We start from the raw sequence: 20,760 nt of genomic DNA, 5'->3' as shown, positions 1-20,760 counted from the left end.
ACACACACACACACACACACACACCTACACACACACACACACACACACACACACACACACACACACACACACTCACTCTTATTGGCTACACAAAATGGCCAGTGCCACATGGCCAGTAAAGAATAAACCATATGTAACAAAGAACGTATGCCTGCCTGTAGCAAACACACAATGGTTACACAAAATAGCCTCCGCCGGATGGCCAGCAAAGAAGGAAACATGGAGAAAAAATAACACAGTTGCCCTACCCTGCCCCCAAAAAAACATCTTGTAGCATTGCAGAGAAAGGATTGCAAAGATACATATTATTTACTCAAAATATGTAGGGGCACACAAATGGAACTGTTCTTTATCTACCACCACCAAATCTGCAATACCAAAAACACAAATGAAATTTACGTTACAATTCCGCAACCACAAACAGCCCAAGGCAATACCAATTATCCCTCTTAATTACTTTGACATGTTTCAGAAAAAAGCAAAATACCACATATCAACCATGGCACACATATGACGGCAGCTGAGAACAAAGGACGATGTCTGGCTACATTGGCCTAGACTCTAGAAACCTCTTCGACTCTGGCTACCAACAGACAGATGCCGACAAAAAAGAATCTGCATTTTGCCTTTAATCCAAGGCCATCCACAAGCCCCTAAATTTTCAAATATATATATAGCACACCAGCAGCAGATTGAATGTGAGCAAAACATTCAAAATAAAGCAAGGCAGACTAGGGACCACACAGAAAAAGAAAGATCACAGTAAAATGATAAACACAACAGTATAAAATTCACAAAAATACACAAGAAAATGGAGAAATAGTATATTCAACTACAGGTCTCTACCATCCAAGAAATGTGTGAACATTTTCCTTCAAAAAAAGTTAATGACACATGGCCTAGTTGCCACTCTCAACAGGCCATTCACCAACAAAAGGGATACAAAATACAAAATAAAACACAGAACAGACATACTTGTGCCTGCCTCCTTAAAACAACTAACTATTTTCCCAAAGTGTTCCATTGAACTTATTTGCTATTTCCTATTCCAATAGTATGCATGAAGCAAAAATTGCAGAGAATGTGAGAATTAGGCTTTCCCTCCAAAATGCAAATCCAAAGTGACGAAGGGCTGAAAAGGCAGAGGAAACAGTCGCTGGGGCAGGAAGAGTAAGTTGCTACTGTATGTACAGTAGCCTCCTATTCTCTGTGGCACTTCCTTCCTATGAAAAAAAGTGTTTCACTGTAAAAAGAAATAACCAAATTGTCCACTAGGTAAAATATCCAATCGCAAATGCATTTTGTGTTGATTTTCCGGCCACTCTGGTAAAAATCTACCCTAATTGATAGTGCCAACCACTTGAGATAATGAAGTCCCTCTCAAGTTCGAATTTGTAGGTTAGCGTTCTGATTGTGGTCACAAGAAGACAATCACATTCATCCATATCCAGTCATTTTAGTGCTTCAAGCGATATTATTTTCCCCAAACTGAAAGGCTGTTATGCAACTTGACGAGATTGTGTAATCTCGATAATTATGTGGAAATTACATGACACAACATACTGAAATGACATCGGAATGATTAAAATTCTGCCCAGCCATAAAAATTATTTCCAAAATATAAGGGGTAAGCCCACTTTTGCCAAGCAGACCCCCCCCCCTGCTGCCCCGAGGATCCCCTCCTCCCTGGAGCTAATTTACTGAAATGCGGGGCCACGCGCCCCCCGCAGCCCTGGGGACCACCACCTCCCCAGGGCTATATTTAATGTGTGGGCAACCCAGAATAACGCCACCTCCCAGGGGCTCGAATACTAAAATGCAGGGGGATGCGGCTCCCCTCAGACTCAGGGTCCACCACCTCCAGGCTAGATCTAAAATAACACATGGGGGCTCCAGCACCTCATGAAGCCCTGGGGACTGCAGACTCCCTGGGGCACAAATGAGGTTAAGACGGGGGTCTGTTGTGGACCTCCGTCCCTGGTAACCCCAACCTGCCTGGGGCTATACAGATAACGGGAGGGGGTCCCACCTCCAGGAGCCCTGCATGGCCCTGGGGACTGCCACCCCCCAGGGCAATGTCCCGGGGTGCCTACCTCTAGGACATTGCAGTTTGCTGTGGCCATAGTAAACATTGCTTTGTGCAAGCGAGAGCAGTGAAAATGCTCTTGCTTCCATGAAGCCGAGCAGAATTGCTTTTGGGTAGGGGGAGCTGCATGGTTGCAAAAGGAATGCCGGTTCCCGCAGGAGGCAGGGAGCCGGCAGGGACTGCGGGGGCATTAGGGCTCACCCCATGGTCCCCAACAAGAGGTCATGCCCCAGGGGGATAGGGTCGTCGGGGTAATATCAGCCCGGGTAGGGGGGCAGTGTAGGCCCCTCTACCCATTTTTACTTTTAATAAAAGGTTATGGCCTGGCCTTGGGGGACGGGGTCCCTGGGGCCAAAATTGGCCCAGGGTAGCGGGGCCACGTGGCCCCTTCTGTTATTTAAAAAAAAAAAAATGAAAAGGCCTGGCCCCGTGCCATGGGGTCGCCAGGCCATAATAGGCTTTGGGAGGGGACGGCGCGGTCCCCCTCCCTTTAAAAAGAAGAAATATATATATATATATATAATTTCTTTTTTTCAGCATTATAAAAAATTGACCAGGCCCAGTGGATGGGGTACCCGGGGCCCAAAATGGTTCAGGGAAGGGGACCACGCGGCCCCCTTCCTAAAAAAAAAAATAGGAAAAAAACTGCTGGCAAATTACTGCCCCCTTTCCCCACCACTCTTCAAATGCGCTTTCTGGGGTGCTGCTGAGTGGGGGATGAAGTCCCCTTGGCTGCTGAAGGTCCTTAGGGGCCAACAAGACCTCCTGTTACCTCCAGTAAGTTCCACATAGTGGGATTGCTGAGAGGGGGTCCGAGGCCACTCACCTTTCTCCACCTCTCTTCAAACAGGCTTCTCCACGCACTGCTGGTGGGGGGTGAGGTCCCCGTGCCTCCTGAGGGACTTAGGACTAAAGTGGACTTCATCCCCCAAGCAACAGTGCGCCAGGAGGCGCCTTGCAGAGTGGTAGAGAAAAGGGGCGTGGCCTCTTAACAACTCTCAGCAATCCATCTGTGTGAGTTTTACCAGAGGTAACGGGAGGGCTAGTTGCCCCCCAAGGAACCTCGGTAGACAAGGGGACTTCATCCCCCAAATAGTGGTGCCCCAGGAGGTGTATTTGCAGAGTGGAGAAAGAGGGTGTGGCCACCCAAATCCTTTCAGGAAGCCCACTGTGTGGGACTTGCTGGAGGTAACAGGAGGGGTAGTTGGCCCCCAAGGACCCTCAATAGCCAATGGGTCTTCATCCCCTTACTAGTAGTTTGTCAGGAGGTGCGTTTGTCATGTGGGGAGTAAGGGAGCATGGCCTGCTATCAGATCTCAGCAATCCTCCTATATGGTACTAGCTGGAGGTAATAGAAGGGGTAGTTGGTCCCCAAGGACGTCATTGGGGGCCAACTACCCTTCCTATTACCTCCTTTAAGTCCCACACAGCAGGATTGCTGAGAAGTTGTCAGAGGCCACACCCCCTTTCTCCACCACCCTGCAAACGTGCCTCACGACGCACTACTAGTTGGGCAATAAAGTCCCCTTTGGCTCCAGAGGGACCTTGGGGGCCAAGGAGCCCTCCTGTTACCACCTGTAAGTCCTACACAGCAGAATTCCTGAGAGCTGGTCGGAGGCCCAGCCCTCTTTCTCCACCACTCTGCAAACGTGACTGCTCATTAAAAAACCTTAGAAATTCACTAAAAACAACAAAGGTCACAGGGACCTTAAGGTTAGGAATTAGCATTTAAAAAACCTTATAAATTTAACACAAAACCAAAGGTTACAGGGACGTTATAGTTAGGGTCGGATTGTACTCATACAATACCAGAGAAATTCAGCCATTATACTTACCTGAGCTAGCTATAACTCATGGCCCCGCAATGTGCTGCGTATGACCTCACATATTACATCCCTCTTGACATGGTCAATGACATCACTGATTAAGGCCATTTGGCATGCCTTGCAATTGTTGCATTTAAAAAATCCAGTTTGTTTTAGCCAATTGGTTGTTTTCTTCTTTTGTCAAAAATGACTGTGCATCAGATTGTCCTTCAAATTTCTTGCCGTTCAAAAGGTAATGTTAGGATGATTACCCATTAATTTAGCAACTGTTTCATCCAATTGTAATGTTTTCCAGTTCTTTCTTAAGATCTTTACAATTCCCTTTGCCTCTGTTGAAAATGTCGTTATTATAGCATATCACATTGGTTTTCTGATTTTGCTATGATCCTTTTCCTTTAGCATGTCAATCCTGGATTTATTTAGCATCTTGTTTAAACCCGATTCAATTATGTGCTGCTTGTAACCTCTTGTTTTGGATCTCCGAGTTGTCTCTTCTGTCTGTTTTGCCAATGCTTTATCTTGAGAGCATAATCTGCGAATCCTTAGGAATTCTCCTTATGGGATGCTGTTTATTAAAGCTGATTGATGAAAACTTTCAGCATGTAAAACTGCATTAGTAGCAGTTTCTTTTCTGTGAAGGGTGGTGTGGATTTTGGTGCCTTTGATATATATTTCTGTGTCCAGGAAAGTTACTTTTGAGCGACTTATCTCGAACATGAATTCTAAATTTGCTCTTGTTGAATTCAGAATTTTAAAATATTGAGCAAATTCTTCATCAGTTTCATCCCAGATAAATAATAAATCATCATATATCTTAGCAACAATATGGTCTTATTTACATATTGATCATTTTCAGGTTACCATGCCAACCGTCGTTCCCACCAACCCATGGTGAGGCATGCACAACTTTGGCTAAATGAAAAACCCATGGCTGTCCCCTTCACATGTTTGTACAGCTCATTTTCAAACAGGAATGTGTTTTGTGTCAGGCAGAGTTTAATAATTTCCAATACCATTACATTATGATAGGAGAATTGTATGTTTATTTTGTGTAAAAAGTGTTTACAAGCATTTAAACCGATTTCATTTTCAATGTTTGTGTGTAATGAAATCACATCCATTGTGATGAGCCTAAACGTTTCCTGCCATGGAATCTCTTGTAGGTGTCTTAATAGGTCCCTTGTATCTTTCAAATAGGATTTAAAGTTTTGAACATAAGGCATAAGGAAACAATCAATATAGTTTGCAATGGGTTCCAGCAGGGACTATTTGGCTGATATTATCGGTCTTCCCGGTGATTTGGTTGGATGCTTGTGAATTTTTTGTAGGAAGTAAATCGTTGCGGTGTCTGGATGGCTGACTGTTAGGTATTTTTGTTCCTCTTCATCTATTAAATTAATCTTTATCCAAATTTTAAGTTTTTCATCTAAATCCAATTTATAGTTTGGATTTCGATTTTCTTTTATTTACTCATAGTATTGACTGTTCTTTAATTGAGAATGAGCTTCTTTCACATATTCCTTTTTATCCATGATTAATATATTTCCACCCTTGTCTGCCGTTTTAATATCTATTGACTCATCTTGCTGTAATTCTTAAAGAGATTTCTTTTCTTGAGATGTTAGATTGTTGACATGTTTTTCTTTTTTCAATTTGTAAAGATCTTGTATTATTGCCTCGTGAAAGACATTGATTTTATTCCCAGGTGGTAATTGTGGATAGTAATATGACTTTGGTTTCTTTCCACTAATACCTGCCCCAATTTGTGGACACTGACTGATGAAATTTGCAATTTCCTGATTCCCTCCTTCATCTTCTAAATCGATCAGTGTCTGCAGGCCAGCTACATTCTCTACAATCAAGTCCATTGTTGGCTTTTCCACTATTTTTGATGTTCTTTATTTAGCTGTTTTCCGCAAATGTTTTAGCTAATTTTATTTTCCTGATATACTTATATAGGTTGATACTTGTTTGTGCCAGATCCATGTGGCTAACTTGGCAGAAATTGAGTCCACGTCTCAAAAGTGAGACCTTAGATTCTTTCATTTGTCTTTTTGATAAATTAATGACAACCAGATCTTGTTGTGCCTCATCTAGATTTCCATCTGTTTCATACTTCTGGTTGTTGTTCCAAATTTTTCTTTTTCAGTTTTTTTGTTTTCCTCTTCTCATCTGGTTCCTCTTCTCCTACTCCATCCTATTCCTTTTGGGGTGTATCAATTTGAATCACTAACTGCACATTCACAAGTACACTTATATTGGTATGTGAGACACTAAGGATTCTAATTTGGTCGTGCCAAAAAACAAATTGGTGGATATTATGACAATGTAATAGATAATTCAGTTATTGAATTTCTTATCGGAGTAAATGAATCGAGAGTCCAAAATATTGAGACTATATAATACAGTGGGCTTTAATTAGAGATTGATAAGACCCACTAGAGGGTAGTATGTGGACAGCCCCAACATGTAATCCACAACCCACCTGAGGGTAAAATGTGGGGAATCCCAAGATCTGACCCATTAATAAAGATATGACACTAATGTCTGGGCAACTGAATAATAATTTAACAAAATGGACACTCAATTTTAAATGGGCAGTCTGTTTAGAATGGGTTCCCCTATGTTCATGGAGACATAAAAAGCTAAACCCACCAGAGGGAACTAGTTGCAAAATTCACATCTCGATTGAATGTGTGAAGATGTAGAATAACGTTTGTTAACAAATTAACTTACTTAATGTAGTCCATTGGAACATACAGAGTTTGTGTTTACTGTTGATTCCCTGAAGTGTTATAAAGAATGGAACACATTAAAATTGCACTATTAACACTTATACGCTACATCTCTCACAATGCCTAGAGACTAAAACAGGAAGGGAATAACATCTATGATGCTTTTATTAGGCTCTGAAGCCGATGATCACATACCCATGGCCAAGGTTTCTGTGAGACTGAAACCAGTTGGGGCATCACAAGGATTTGATTGTCTGAACTAATCATGAAATGATAATAAAGGATTCATAACACACCCATAAGTGCAACCCCATTCTTTACAAATTGTAAAGTTCGAGGATATATATATATATATATATATATATATATATATATATATATGTATATATAGATATATATATACATATATATATATGCATATATATAAATATGTGTGTATATAGATAGATAGATAGATAGATAGATAGATAGATAGATAGATAGATAGATAGATAGATAGATAGATAGATAGATAGATAGATAGATAGATAGATAGATAGATAGATAGATAGATAGATAGATAGATACACACACTCAAGCTTATACCATTAATTAAACTTTTTTTTTTTAAAGTTATGTTACATTTTAAAGTATCACAAATAAAAGAATTGTACATTCGGAATAGAAGCTAAAGTATAGAGATCAAGGGGATATATTTTTCCAAATGTACATGTTCATGAAAAGCTTTATTTTTGTGTTATGTCGGAACTGAAGGATTCACAAATGCAATGGATAGGCATATCAAAATAAATATTTCACTAGCATGTTTGAGCTTATATGTACAGTACCTGTATATGCTGGACTTTTAATGGGAAACTCTGATGGTCTGTTCTTACATTTACGTGTTTTCCAATAGTTCATAGATGCCCTTTCAGCCACTGGAACATCAGCAGTCGGTCGTACACGTAAATTGTGTTTCCCTTCCTTCAAGTTGTCTAAAGCCTAGTGGAATAAATGTCCCATTATTTATTGGTGCAATCCATGGACTTTCATACTGAGGAAGGTGCAATTATAAAAAACAAAGTTTGAAAGTAAAACAAGTGTAATTTGATCATTTCTAATGTAAATCAGCTGTACAGCACCACAATGCTGTATTTTGATTGGCTCCAACTCAGTCATTATCTATCCAGTAGATTCATTTCTAGAAGCTGAGACAGACCTATTTACAGTCACAGCCCACATTTTACTTAACTTCTAACTATAACAGCTACATGTGAAGAGCCCATGTTTTTGAAAAAAAGACCGCAAATGCTTGTAGTGATACTCTAGAAATCATAATTGGCTTTAATAAGTAGTTTATTCCAAGACTGAGGGGGGAGCAGGCTAGCACGTCCTTCACCACCCACGAAGTCAGCTCTAACTGTCTCCCTCCGTCATAACATTCTCACACAGAATGAACACGTCATCTACTATGACTACAATGACCATTGCTCCCCATGACAGCAACTTAGCAACACCACAAACATTTCTCCTTTAACAATTAACAAAATAGTGGTACACATACTGCAGGTAACATAACAATAAGGACCTTAAAACTTTAAATTGCAAGCAGTACTCAGAATGAAGGATGGAGACATACATTATACAGGGAACAAGAGTTGAAGAGTAGAACCTACACCCAACCAACTACAAAATCTTTCAATTTTGTTGGCAGTGTGATGGTTCTACCAGAACTTGTAACCTTCACCCCATCAGCTTGAGAACCTGAGATGTGCCCTTGATTCTTCCCATCACTATGATGCATGCTCCGCCACCCACAGGAGACTCAGCCATAGCTGCCTGAGATTGAGTCAGAAAAATAACTGTAGTCTCCCTTTGCTTCAGAATTGCTGGGCTCAATATTCCCCTCATCTTCCCACAGAGACGCTCCAGATGCTCTTACCTCCCCAACGTTCCAGCATAGAATTTTATTACATTTAGAGAGTTTGCTAAAATGCCAGACCTTACCATTGCTGAGCTTGGCTGAACATGTGTACACCTTACTCACTTGTAATGGTTCAGAAAAGTGACTTCCACCCTTTTGCACGCATTTATCCAGCTTAACCTGCACCCCTCCACCCTCCCTCAGAGTGACATACTTCATATTATGTTTTTAGTCATAAACGTTTTGTAAGTCAGGCGAGCATCTTCTAAATTCTCCTTGAACCCTTACTCAGACCTCCATTAGACATCTGCACAACATTGGTTTTAGTAAACGGATCCCGTCCCCAAAAAATCTTAAATGGACTATATCCTGTAACAGTAGTAGTGATACAGTATGCACACACTGATCAGTCCAGTTTCAACTCCCAGTTTTTCCCCTTGTTTAAGACCGCTTGAATATAAACCATGATCACTCTGCTGAATCTCTCAATGGCACCATTGCTGGCAGGTGGGGGGTAGTACACTGGAGTCTTTTTCTCCCTGATGCCATTCCTATAAAGAAAACTGGTGAACTTTTCAGCCATGAATTGTGGACCATTATCACTCAAAAGTGACTTACGAATACCTTCCCTAAGGAAAACTTACTCCAAGAATGCGGCTACACATGCTGCATCCACACTTTCACAATAATTCAACTCCGGCTACTTAAAATATGTGTAAAGTAGCACTATAACATTTTTGGCAATACCTTCCTTCATTAGAATTAGCCTCGGAATATCAATGGTTAAAACCTCACAAAGGTTTGCTGCAATCTCACTAAGGCCCAGTGATGATCTCAATACAGTCTGAGTCTTGTCAGTATTCATACAATGTTCGCAATCCCTAACAAACTTCTCTGCGCCTGTATCAATTCCAAGCCACCAGTAGGAACTTTTAACTCTCAGTTTGGACTTCACAATCCCCAAAGGCAATTCATGCATCAACCCCATAATCCTTTGATGGAGATTCTTCTGAGAAACAACTTTGCCACCCCTGAAAATAAACCCAGAATCATTTTTTAGATTCCTCAGAAACTTCCTCTTTGTCTGGCCAGCCTTGTAACAGATATCCAAATATGTTGTCCAAATCCATATCTTTCTCATACCCAGCTTTCCATTCAACCTTAGAAATGGCTACCATTTCACAATCCACACTGTAATCCTCCCATTCACTAGCTTTCTCAGTCACTCCATAAAACGGTGACCTACTACGATAGTCTACCACTTTGTTCTTTCTTCCTGGCAAATATTCCACCTGATATGCACAGTCCAACAAACGTAATGATATCCAGGTAATGAAGGACAGAGCTTTAGCCGAACCCTCAGTGGTTAGAGCCTTAAGCTATATGTTTGTGCTCAGTGCATAATGTGAATCCCATGCCCCATAAGAATTGCCTAAATTTAGTCATGGCCCATACACATGTAAGCATCTCCCGTTCTATAACACTATAACAAAATACCTTTCTTCAGGTGGTGTAAGTACTCAGAACACAAAAACAACAGTGTTCTCAACTCCCTCACTTGAAGTCTAGGTCAAAACAGCACCTAATCCTTTCCCACTAGCATCCGTTGTCAAAATAGTGCGAACCTTTGAATCGAACCAATGCAAAGGTAGAGCATCACAAATGTCATTCTTAATTCCTTCAAATTCTGTCTGCATTGTGTCATTCAATACAAAACCCTGCCGAACTTTCAATAATTGATGAATATTGTACGTCTTACAGCCAAAACGTTTTACAAATTTTTCATGAATTTCAGAAAGACCTATAAAAGATCTTACCTCATCCTTGCATGTAGGGGCAGTTGCATCCCTAATAGCTTCTATAATCTTCCTCTTTGGGAAGATTCTTTTGCCACTGATCTTCTGTCCCAAGTAAGTAACAGACTGTCAGCATAATTCTCATTTGTCCAGTTCGGCTGTTACCCCATACTCCCTGAGTTTCTACAACACTTTATTTAAATTACAATCATGATCATCTTTACTTTTCCCCCAAGCCCAGAATATCGTCCTGGAAGTATACTACAGATGAAAGATCCTTCATAAGTTTGTGCATCAATCTCTAGAAGGCCACTGCTACAGATGCCAACCCAAATGGCATCCTAATAAAGCGAAACATCCCATGGGTGTAATGAAAGCAGCCAAATCCCAGCTTTCTGCATGTAATATCACCTGGTGTTAGACCAAAGCTAGGTCAATCATGGAAAACCCCATGGCACACATGGTTCTTGCTAGTAATTTAGAAATCCTTGGCAATGGAAATTTGTCTATGATGATGTTCTTGTTCAGTTCCCTAAGATTAATGCATGATCTCAGCTTCCCATTTGACCTTCCTGTCAACAACTAAAGGGACAAACCACTCCGCACTCTCTGTAGTTTCTTTGATGCCTTTCTTTTCCAGCATATCAAATTAACTCATCCCTACGCTCAACAGAATGTTCCTTACCTTTTGACTAACAGGCTTTGCTGCATCCTTTAGAACTATTTTGTGTACAGAGTTGCTTAGTTTACCAACTTGGATGAAAAACACTTCCAGGAAATCACCTTTCAATTTCCTCACAAGAGTGCCTGTTCCGATTCTTATAACAAAATAACTTGATTTTTGAGTGTCATATCTAGGTTTAGAACAGGACAACCCACACATAACACATCTTCAATCTCATTTCCATAATCATCACCTCACTGTTCAGACAGTTTTAGACTTTGAGTCATCTTACTTCTCTTCCTGCATACTTTGGCATAGTGCGCAATCACACCACAAAATTGAAATTTTGCTTTAAGTGTGGGACAGTTCTTATTTTTTGACAGGTGATTCTTACTGCAACACCTACACAACTTAAAATCTGATCCTTGTATGGCCCCCTTAACTTCCTTTTTGCACCATCACCTTCTTTAATTTTTTTGCTGGGCACATCAGAAACTTTACACACCACTACTTGCTCTTTAAGATCAGATGAGGTAGTCACACAATTAGTAGCTGCTTTAGCACATCTCTTAAAAAGCTCACTTTTTAAACCAAAGCAATTGTCGGTACCCCAAGATCCTCAGGAACAGTGCCCCTCAAAAGCCAACCTTCCAGCACATCCGGCTCCGAATATATCTTATCCGCAGATCTCTAGAGTGGTTACACGGGGGAAGGGATGCAGGGCAGGTACAACTGGGAGGAAGATCGATAAATTAAAAAGGTATCCACTGATCAATAAAAAGCATAAACAAAAAACACTACACTTTGGTTAAATATATGCCCAATATGTGCAGTGGAAAAGAACAGTGATGTCAGATATAAATTGATTCCCTGAGAGAGGTTTTTTCCAAGGATAACATAATGTAAATATGTTTAGCATATGTTCATGTGAAAATTCACACAGGCACCATACACGCTACATCATGATAAAGTTATCATTGTTGGTAATTAAGCATGCATATTTCTGTACAACTATTAAATTCTACGATTGACCAAAACAGAATATTTGAAAATGTTTCAATCACTAGCAAACCATATGATAAGCAAATGTAATGAGTGATGTCCTGACTACTTCACAACACTCATAACTCTTGCTATGATAGAACTGTACACCAACACCAAAAAACAGGATACCGAGCAACAGCTCCAAACCTCCACTAGTCAACATAAAATAGGCGTACAAAGAAAGCAAAAACTAGACTCCCAACTTAATGCATCCGAAGAAACTTCCAGAACACTAGCATGCTGCAATATGTAATCCAAAAGTGGGCTGAAATGTGCTACAGAGAAAATGAAAACAAACCCCACCGCAATTTAGCTGACACTAATACAGGAGAGAAATCCCAACTAATCTTCTGGAGTGTGCGCGGAGCCTCCGCCAAGCTGAAGACTAAACTCCTCATACACCATGCACAAACTAAATGCCAAGTTCAATTCACAATAGTAGAAGCTGGCTCAGCGTCTTACAGGTGTTTAAATGTTCCTACTCCACAGATCTTGTGAGAACAGCCAGCCCGAATTCCCTGTAACTGCAGTGGTTATCTTGGAATGGCTTCCGTCCATGTCTATTACAGCATTTCCACCATTGACTGTCTCCTAATACAGGGCTCTTTCTGCATAAGCATCGTCTTGATGCTGCCCACGTTGGCGCGCCAGGGGCACAGGCACCACAGTTCCTGACAGTTATTATATCTTTAAGAGAGGAATCACCACTAACCCACAGCCTGTCTTTTAAATTAGAATCGTTAGTGTGCATAATAATCTGGTCACGTATAAAGTCCTCATGCAAGGTGACAAACTTACAAGAAATATCCAACTTTTTAAGAACCGATATGTAATCTTTCCACAGGTTTGGATTTTCTTGTTTCTTCTGAAAGAGACTGAACCTATCAATTGCAGCACAAACGATTTCTGAAAAACATCTTGCTCCCCCCATTCTAGCCTCTTCTCCATTTGGTAAAAACTCTCAACCCTTCCGGACCCAGTCTGTGCAAAACAATTTTCTTCTTCCTGGAAGCCAAAAATGTCACTGACCCTTCCTCCACGATGGCAAAAATATAATTTAAGAAATATTCCTTCCATTAAGGCCACTTCATTTGGGGCTCCCTTAGACACTGTAAAAAGGGTAAGGGTGGGGTAAGTTAAAACGCTTGGGCACAGATGATGCACTACACTCAAGTCACACTGTACACAAGGATCAATATTTTTCCTATGAAAGTTTCTTCTTAGCTTCCTCAAAAGGAGAGCAACTAATCTCCAACACAGGACACTCTAAAAGGGGGGAAAAAAATGTAACACCACCAAATAGGTGCGCACACAACATTCTATACCTACACAGTTCCTTGATTTAATACAGCTGGTATGACGAAATGCAACACACTTCCTCTATCCGTTAGCAGTGCAGGCAACAATGCCAGCTGACAGTTAAAAAGCCTGGAAGTACCTGATGAATAGTTAAAGTGGAGGCAGGAGCGTGTGTTAACGTGGAAATTGTTGTATGTGGTATGAGAAGAAATTGCTGAAACACACACACTTCAGGCGGTGTGCGTGTCACCGTAGATTTAACGTGATCTCCAAGCAATGACATGCCAAGGTGTGTGCATCACCATAATAGCCAGTAGGGTGGCATTTGCTGTATGAATTTTTACAGCACAGATCTTACTGTCTCCAAGATCCACAACGTACGTCATGTCCCTTTGATAGTTAGGGTTGAGGTCAAGAAAGAGTAAAAAAATTGCAGAAAGCACATATTATCAAACCTATTGAAGCTTCACATAGGGTCTCACCTGTAGTTATTGCAAGATAAGCCAATGGCAAGATTAGGCTGAGCATTGAATTTAGGTATTTAAACTATAATATCATAGTGGGCTAATTTCCTTTAACCAGGATTGACGAAATGCTCTCCTTAACTAGAAATGCAAAAAGGTTTTCTACAATTGACCTTTCTTCTTCATATCACCAGATCTATCTGCATCCTTCTAGCAGGAAATTTACAGCCTTTTGCACACCATTTGGTTGGTTTCAGTTTCACCGCATGTCTTTTGGTTTAGCGTCTGCAGCAGTAGTTTTTCAAAGATTGATGTCGGAATTATTTGGTAGTAGGCAGGGTGTCATTCTCTTTCAGGATGACATATTGATTATGGATTCCGTCAAGGTGTGACGGCAGAAATTTCAAAATGTAAATTCGCAGAAAGGAAAGTTACCTATTTAGGTCATGAGATCAGTGCTTCTGGTATTAGACATAAAGCCAGTTTAGTAAAAGCTATCATTGATGCTCCTGCACCTAAATCTAAGGATGATCTTAGATCCTTTTTTAGGTCTAGCAGAATTTTATACAAAATTTGCAGAGAAGTTCTCTGAAAAAACCTATGCTATGAGATCTTTACTTAAGAACAAGGTACAATTTGTTTGGAGTGATTCCTGTCAGTAATCATTTGAGGAAATTAAGAACGCTATTGGCAGAGCACCAAATTTGCAAGGTTTTGATCCTCTTGCTTGTACCATTGTTATCTCCGATGCTAACATTAAAGGATTAGGCAGTGTCCTCACACAACTGGATGATAACAATAAAGAAGTTGTGATTACTTTTGCATCTCGTTCACTCACTCCTTTTGAGGAAAGATACTCATTAAACGAATGAGAAACTTTGGTGTGTGTGCAGATGCTAGAACATTTCAGAGAATTCTTGTGGGGCACGAAATATACACTGTGCTGTGGTCACAAACCACTTAGCAAACTTTTAGCTACTGAGGGTTTGATTAATGCTACGGCAAGGATTGCAAGTCTTTCCATGAGGCTACAAGATTTTATTTATGACATTCAGTATGTTCCTGGAGTAAAACATTTTACTGCTGATTTTTTCAGTAGAATGTCCTTACCCTTGACAGAAGTAGACAATAGTCCTTGGAACGAATTCTCTGTTGCAAATGTGTCACTGATTGGATACAAGGATAGTTTTAGCAAGGAAAAATGGGTCGAAGCTGAAAGTACTGACAAAGTTTTACTTGAAGTGACCAAATGGATTGTGGATGGATGGAGTGGCATGGAAAAAAGTTGTTGAGGGATGAATACAGATGTTTTGGGAAATTCAGACGAAATTAAGTGTGTGTGATTTGTTAGTTCTACATGGAGACAAGGGGATTCCTGCTAAGAATTTAAGAGAAAAGATTATTAATTTGTCTCATGAAGATCATTCAGGCATCACACACACTAAACACCGGCTTGAGGAGTTACACTGGTGGCCCAAGGTGGACACGGACATTGAAAGATTTGTTAGATTGTATGTCACGTGTGAGACGTCTGAGAAAACTCTTAAAACGTTAAACCCACCATTAGGCTCTTTAGGTTGTCCAAAGCTACTGTGAGAAGTAATTGTATTGGATATCATAGGACCCATCACCTGGCAAGATGACTTATGTAAATATATCTTAGTTCTAGTGTATAGTTTTTCAAGATCGTTGGAGGTCTTTATTGTAAAAGTTATCAATACAAGGACAGTAATTTTGTTTTTGGATGAAATATGTTTAGGCGCAGGATTTCCAGCTATCATCCTTTCTGGTAATGGGGTGCAATTTAAGTAATCTGAGAAGAAGAATGACTTTATGGCATCTGGGATTCAACAATGCCATGTTTGGAATCTTAATACAATTTGTTTTTTCTTTGGGATTCTACCAGGCCTCTTCAACTGCTTTATATCATCCTAGTGGGAATGGTATTGTTGAGAGTGTGAACCGTAGTATCAAACGTGTTTTGCACTTGCTAATAAAGGTGGCATATCATAGAACGATGAAATAAAGAAAATGGCTTGGGCTTACAGGAGTATGATTCATGGCGTTGTTGGCAAAAGCCCATTTTCATTAAAGAGAGGTAGAATTCCTCATTCCAAAGTGAATCCTGGTTGAATGAAAAGAAGTGGAATGGTTGAGTGTGACATTGAAGAAGTGAAGAGGCCTGGTAGAATCCCAAAGAAAAAACAAATTGTATTAAGATTCCAAACATGGCATTAAAAAAGCAAATATATGTGAGGGGCAATGGGTACATGTGAAGACTGCAAAAGGTAAGAGCAGATTTAGCGAACCTAAGAAAGTTGTTAAGGTGATGAACAATACAGCTTTATTGCACAATGTGAAGTATGGCATTCCAGCTGCCTAGCCCATGTTAGAAATGGAAATGGAAATGGGGAAGATTGTGTGGTTAATGCTGGACATTTTGGGTGGTTAGACGTTCTGGATTTATCCCTGGATAATTGTCTTAACAAGGGTAATGATGCTTATGAATGTGCTGTGTGTGAAGAACCTGTTGTTTATGTTGCCAAAAGGACATTAGAAGAGATCTCCGAGGATTTACAACCTTTGACTAGTACTGATACACTAGATATAAATATGAATGAAACTAAAGTAATAAAAACTTCAAAAGGAAGAATTGGAGAAAAAACGAAGAATTTGGAAATGTTTGATTGTGATTAGTTGTTTTTTGTTTGTTTTGTGTAAAGGAGAGAATTATGTAGTAATGTAGTTGTTTTCTTTAACTGTAGTTATGGGGTTAATTGTAGAACCCTTCTCTCCTTCTATTCTATGCTCTAGAATTGTATGTATCAGGCTGGCCCCATGATCCTCCTCTGTCACCTTCTAACGCCGATCTTTAGTCATAAGCGCCAGGATGCCCGTAGGGCGACAGCCGCGCTATACAAGTTTCACATCAATCAATCAATCAATCTGCTGGGATATGGAGTTGGAAAGATGCTTGTCAGGGGTTGGAATAAATGAACCTGTGGCGATATATCCTATCCGGGCCTCTGGAAAGTGGGCACGCGGGTAGAATGTAAGATGGAATGTTGGGCATGGATTGTGTGAGGAGGCTGAGAGGGTTGACGTAAGAAGCCGGATGGAGGCGCAGATATCTGCTGCGAGTACCGTGCCAGCATATAAGAATAAAGCACTTAAAAAAGACAAGTTTGAGACCCAGCTTTACAGCACCATATCATTTCATTGTTTATGCTCAACTTTATTTACCGGAGGATGCTACACTGCTCTCTCGTGCCGTCTTACCTCACGCACTGTTCAGATAGCCAACGAGCACAACAACCTCGTGCACAGCTCCGGTAAATGCATGGCCTGCACAGGCACACATCTTCAGCCACCTAAAAGAAATTGCACACCTCGATGATGTTCTCCAACTTGCCCACTTTCCCCCATCTCACCCGACAACAGTGGCCAAAGAGGTAACTGATGCATGTCCAGAAGAAAGCCTGTACATTCCCCAACTTGTCACCAAGTTTTTAGTGATACTCTATAAATTGTAGTTGGTTTTTAGGTCTCGCTTACGCAGTGCGCAAGCGCTGATTGGAGTGACCTCTTGGAATCACTCCGGGCTTTATTGGAAACTTGTGCATGTTCTGCACTGTTTCCAATGAGCCCTCGTGCTTGTACGGTGTTTACCTTGCGGGAGCGAGCAGCGGTGCCATCTGTTAGCAATTATTGTGCCTGCCGCTGCTCGATCCCGCTAGGTAAACACTGTACATGCCCTCAGCGTCTACAGGCATCCAGTATCCTGTTACTAATGACTTTACAGCTTTGTGCCTTTGTTAGCCGCAGATGTCCTAGTGTCTAAAATACTAATCATTCAGATGCCATAAGCGAGCTATTCTCTGTGCTCGCAACTCTCCCAGGGCAGCAGCCACGAGCAGACAAGGTTTAGGATATAACGTAACACGGTAACCGCATTCGATAAACTCAATGTCCTGTCAACATTGCATCTCATAAACAGACTGGTACCCCGAATGAACCCCCAGATATGTCCACTTTGACGCCTAGCCCCCACATTGAATGTTTTCTAATGGCTGCGCTCCTTGCGTAGTGCCCTGTGAAGTGATGATGGAACGGAAGCCAACCTCACGGTGAACCCGGTAGTAATCCGTGTCCTTTGTGGGCCTAGGCCCTGATGCCAATTTGTTTAAAATGACCAAGTATTGACCAGTTTGTGTGTGTGTGTGTGTGTGTGTGTGTCCACCTACTTGTGAGCCTCTTCTTGGACTCACTCTAAAATGTGCTGCGTTTCTCCCACAGGTCAACGGTGGGTCCTCCACTTCCTCGTCGCACAGTGACCTCCAGAGCCCTGACAAGGAGCCCAAGGTAAGCGATGCCCTCCATGTCACGTGCCGCGGGCCTGACCCACCTCGCTGACCCAACTCTCGTGCGGGGTGCTCACGCAGACAGAGCTCAACTCCTCTCTCAATGGGGCTCTGTCCAGGGGAAGGCGTCCACGCGGGGTTTGATTGCACCGAGAACAAAAATTGTAACCCAATATATTTTATCCCTTTAAAATATAACGCGCGCCGATTATTTGGAGCTACACAAGTTTAAGAGGAAATGTCTCCCGCAGTGCTCGCTTCCCAATCTCTGGTTTCACGGTGCTGCAAAGCAAACTGCTTCAGCATAATGAGGCTTGAAAGATGACTGGCAACAAGCTGTGCTTCTGGTTATCTCCTCATAGAAGAACACGGGTCCTTCACTCTCACTGGTGTGCGAGACTTGGATGCATGCCTCGGGGAAGACTTTCCATGACAAGGTGTCTTCATCACATTCTACTTTTTAGAAATAAAATAGTGTAGTAATGTAGTCCAGACTGGTTGAGGTATTTCATGAAGATTTATTGTAAGTTGTTAAGTAGCCTGGAATAAGCCCCACCAGGAGCAGCCAGCAGGCAGCTCAGCCCCATCATAACTGTGGCTTATCTTCAACCCACACCCAACATTCCGTTGTACATCACAGTGCAGAGGCATTCCACTGGAAGGTCATGAAGTGGGTAAAAGCATACATAGAAATATACAATAGGCAGGATACAACATACCTCCTTTTCTTCCACAACAGAACAATGAACAGAGAAGCATAAAAACTGTGAAAGAGAAAGCGTACCGATCATTAACTGCTACCACACCCACTGGCCAGACAGATGCGACAGAAGGCAATGCACAGTATGCAGAAAATACAGAAAAGGAATAGAGAGAAAAGATCAGACACATTCCTTCTCTGAGAACACAAGACAATGCAAAATGCATAAAATAAAACAAAAAGACTTGAGAAGTAAAACCGAAAGGTACGAACACATAGATAGGTATGAACCCATAAATAGGTACTCTTCTTCCCTTCTCCAACTAATACAAATAGGAACAGAAGGTACGAACACAAATAAGTAACCTTCATACCTTCCCAATGAAACAACGAGAAAGAGAATAGAAAGATGTAACCAAAAACTACTCCAGACACACCCACTGGAAGAAAAAGGTATGAAAAGAGAGAGGCAATGAGTAAATAAAATAGCAAACAGAGGGGCAGAGGAAAGAACAACAAAAGATCATTCATACCACCCTGTAAAACAGCATTAAAATAATTTAGATTGAAGTAACATTGAGAAATTTGAGAGGAATAAAACCCCAATGAAGACATCGAAGAATAGAGAGAGATAAACCCCCATATCAACAACCTAAAAGGTAAAAAATTGAAAATTATTGAACATTTGAGAGGGATAAAACCCATATGGAGACAACCTCGTAAAAGGGCTACACATTGAAAATAGAGAAGTGCGGCTCGATAGACACTCCATTGAAAAACTGAGAGGGATAAACCCCAAATCGTCAACCTGAGAAGATCAACCATTGAAAAACATTGAATAGTTGAGAAGTAGAAACACAATGTAATACAACCAGAATACATGCAACTTGATAAGTGAATTGAGGTACACATTCCCTAGCAAGGAACACTGCACAGATGCATGTACATTGATATAATCGAGAAAACAAATCGATATGTGCAATCCCTACAGGGAATACTGCACGCATGTAAATGTCAACTATGCAAACTATGCAAAAGTAACTTTCCAGGCAACAAATTGAAAAATAGAGAAAAATTGAGAAATTGAATTTTTGAAAACATGCAACCTGTAAAACAGAGAGATGTAAAACTGTGCGTTTAAATATCACAGTGTACATGCAAGTAGATTGATAAATAAAAAAATATTGAGTAATCGATTTCTTGAGAGCATGTCACTAGGGTCATAAATATAAACACCCCATTAACGAAAATAGAAATATGAATAGAAATCATGCTCAGCTAGACATGTGATCAATAGCTTGAATGTGCACCCAAAAGACATTGAAATAGAACAACACGCTCCTTAGAAACTTAGTTGACATAGACCTGGAGCTGTCTTATTAGAAGCAACCAAAATAAATATGGCAATTGAACTTGAGCATATTGAACGAAAAGAAACTTGTAGCTTCGTGATGCACTAGATGATCAAACAGTGACGATCTCAGACAACTCCAAAAGTATTGACAAATGGAATACAAAAAAACCAACCACAAGATGGCACTCTTGTGAAATAATTGAAAGACCTAACTCGAACTCGTTTGTGCTTGTTTCTGTATTTGTGTTGATTCCAAAAATTGATAGGTCTCTGTGTTCAAAGATAGTACCAGTGAAAAAACATGTTCCGTGCACACAAGAAAAGTTTCAAAAGTAGGTAGTGTTGGCTGCCAAAATTATAAAACAACAGTGTTATGCTTAGTTATGCATGCGCTCGCTTCCCTATAATTTGGAAAGGTGACGTTGAATTGAGAGACGGGCATTAACAAGTATAATAGAAGTGCAAGGCAATACCACAGCACAAACCTCGATCTTGGGATACATCGACATGCGCTGCGTAAGGAAATTG

General features: G+C 40.8%; 1 protein-coding gene across 1 annotated transcript in view; it reads right to left on the bottom strand.

Moving 5' to 3' along the window:
• Positions 1–20,760, bottom strand: part of KCTD19 (potassium channel tetramerization domain containing 19) — a 1,216,368-nt gene that overhangs the window by 1,019,262 nt on the left and 176,346 nt on the right. Inside the window, exon 3 of the mRNA XM_085637050.1 lies at positions 7,475–7,628. Coding sequence (XP_085493176.1) covers positions 7,475–7,628 — 154 coding nt within the window. The remainder of the gene's footprint in view (positions 1–7,474; positions 7,629–20,760) is intronic.

Source organism: Triturus cristatus, chromosome 12 (genome assembly GCF_964204655.1).
Source record: "Triturus cristatus chromosome 12, aTriCri1.1, whole genome shotgun sequence".
Lineage (NCBI taxonomy): Eukaryota > Metazoa > Chordata > Amphibia > Caudata > Salamandridae > Triturus > Triturus cristatus.
Note: the sequence above shows the minus strand (reverse complement) of the source record. Positions and strands in the feature narration are given on the sequence as shown.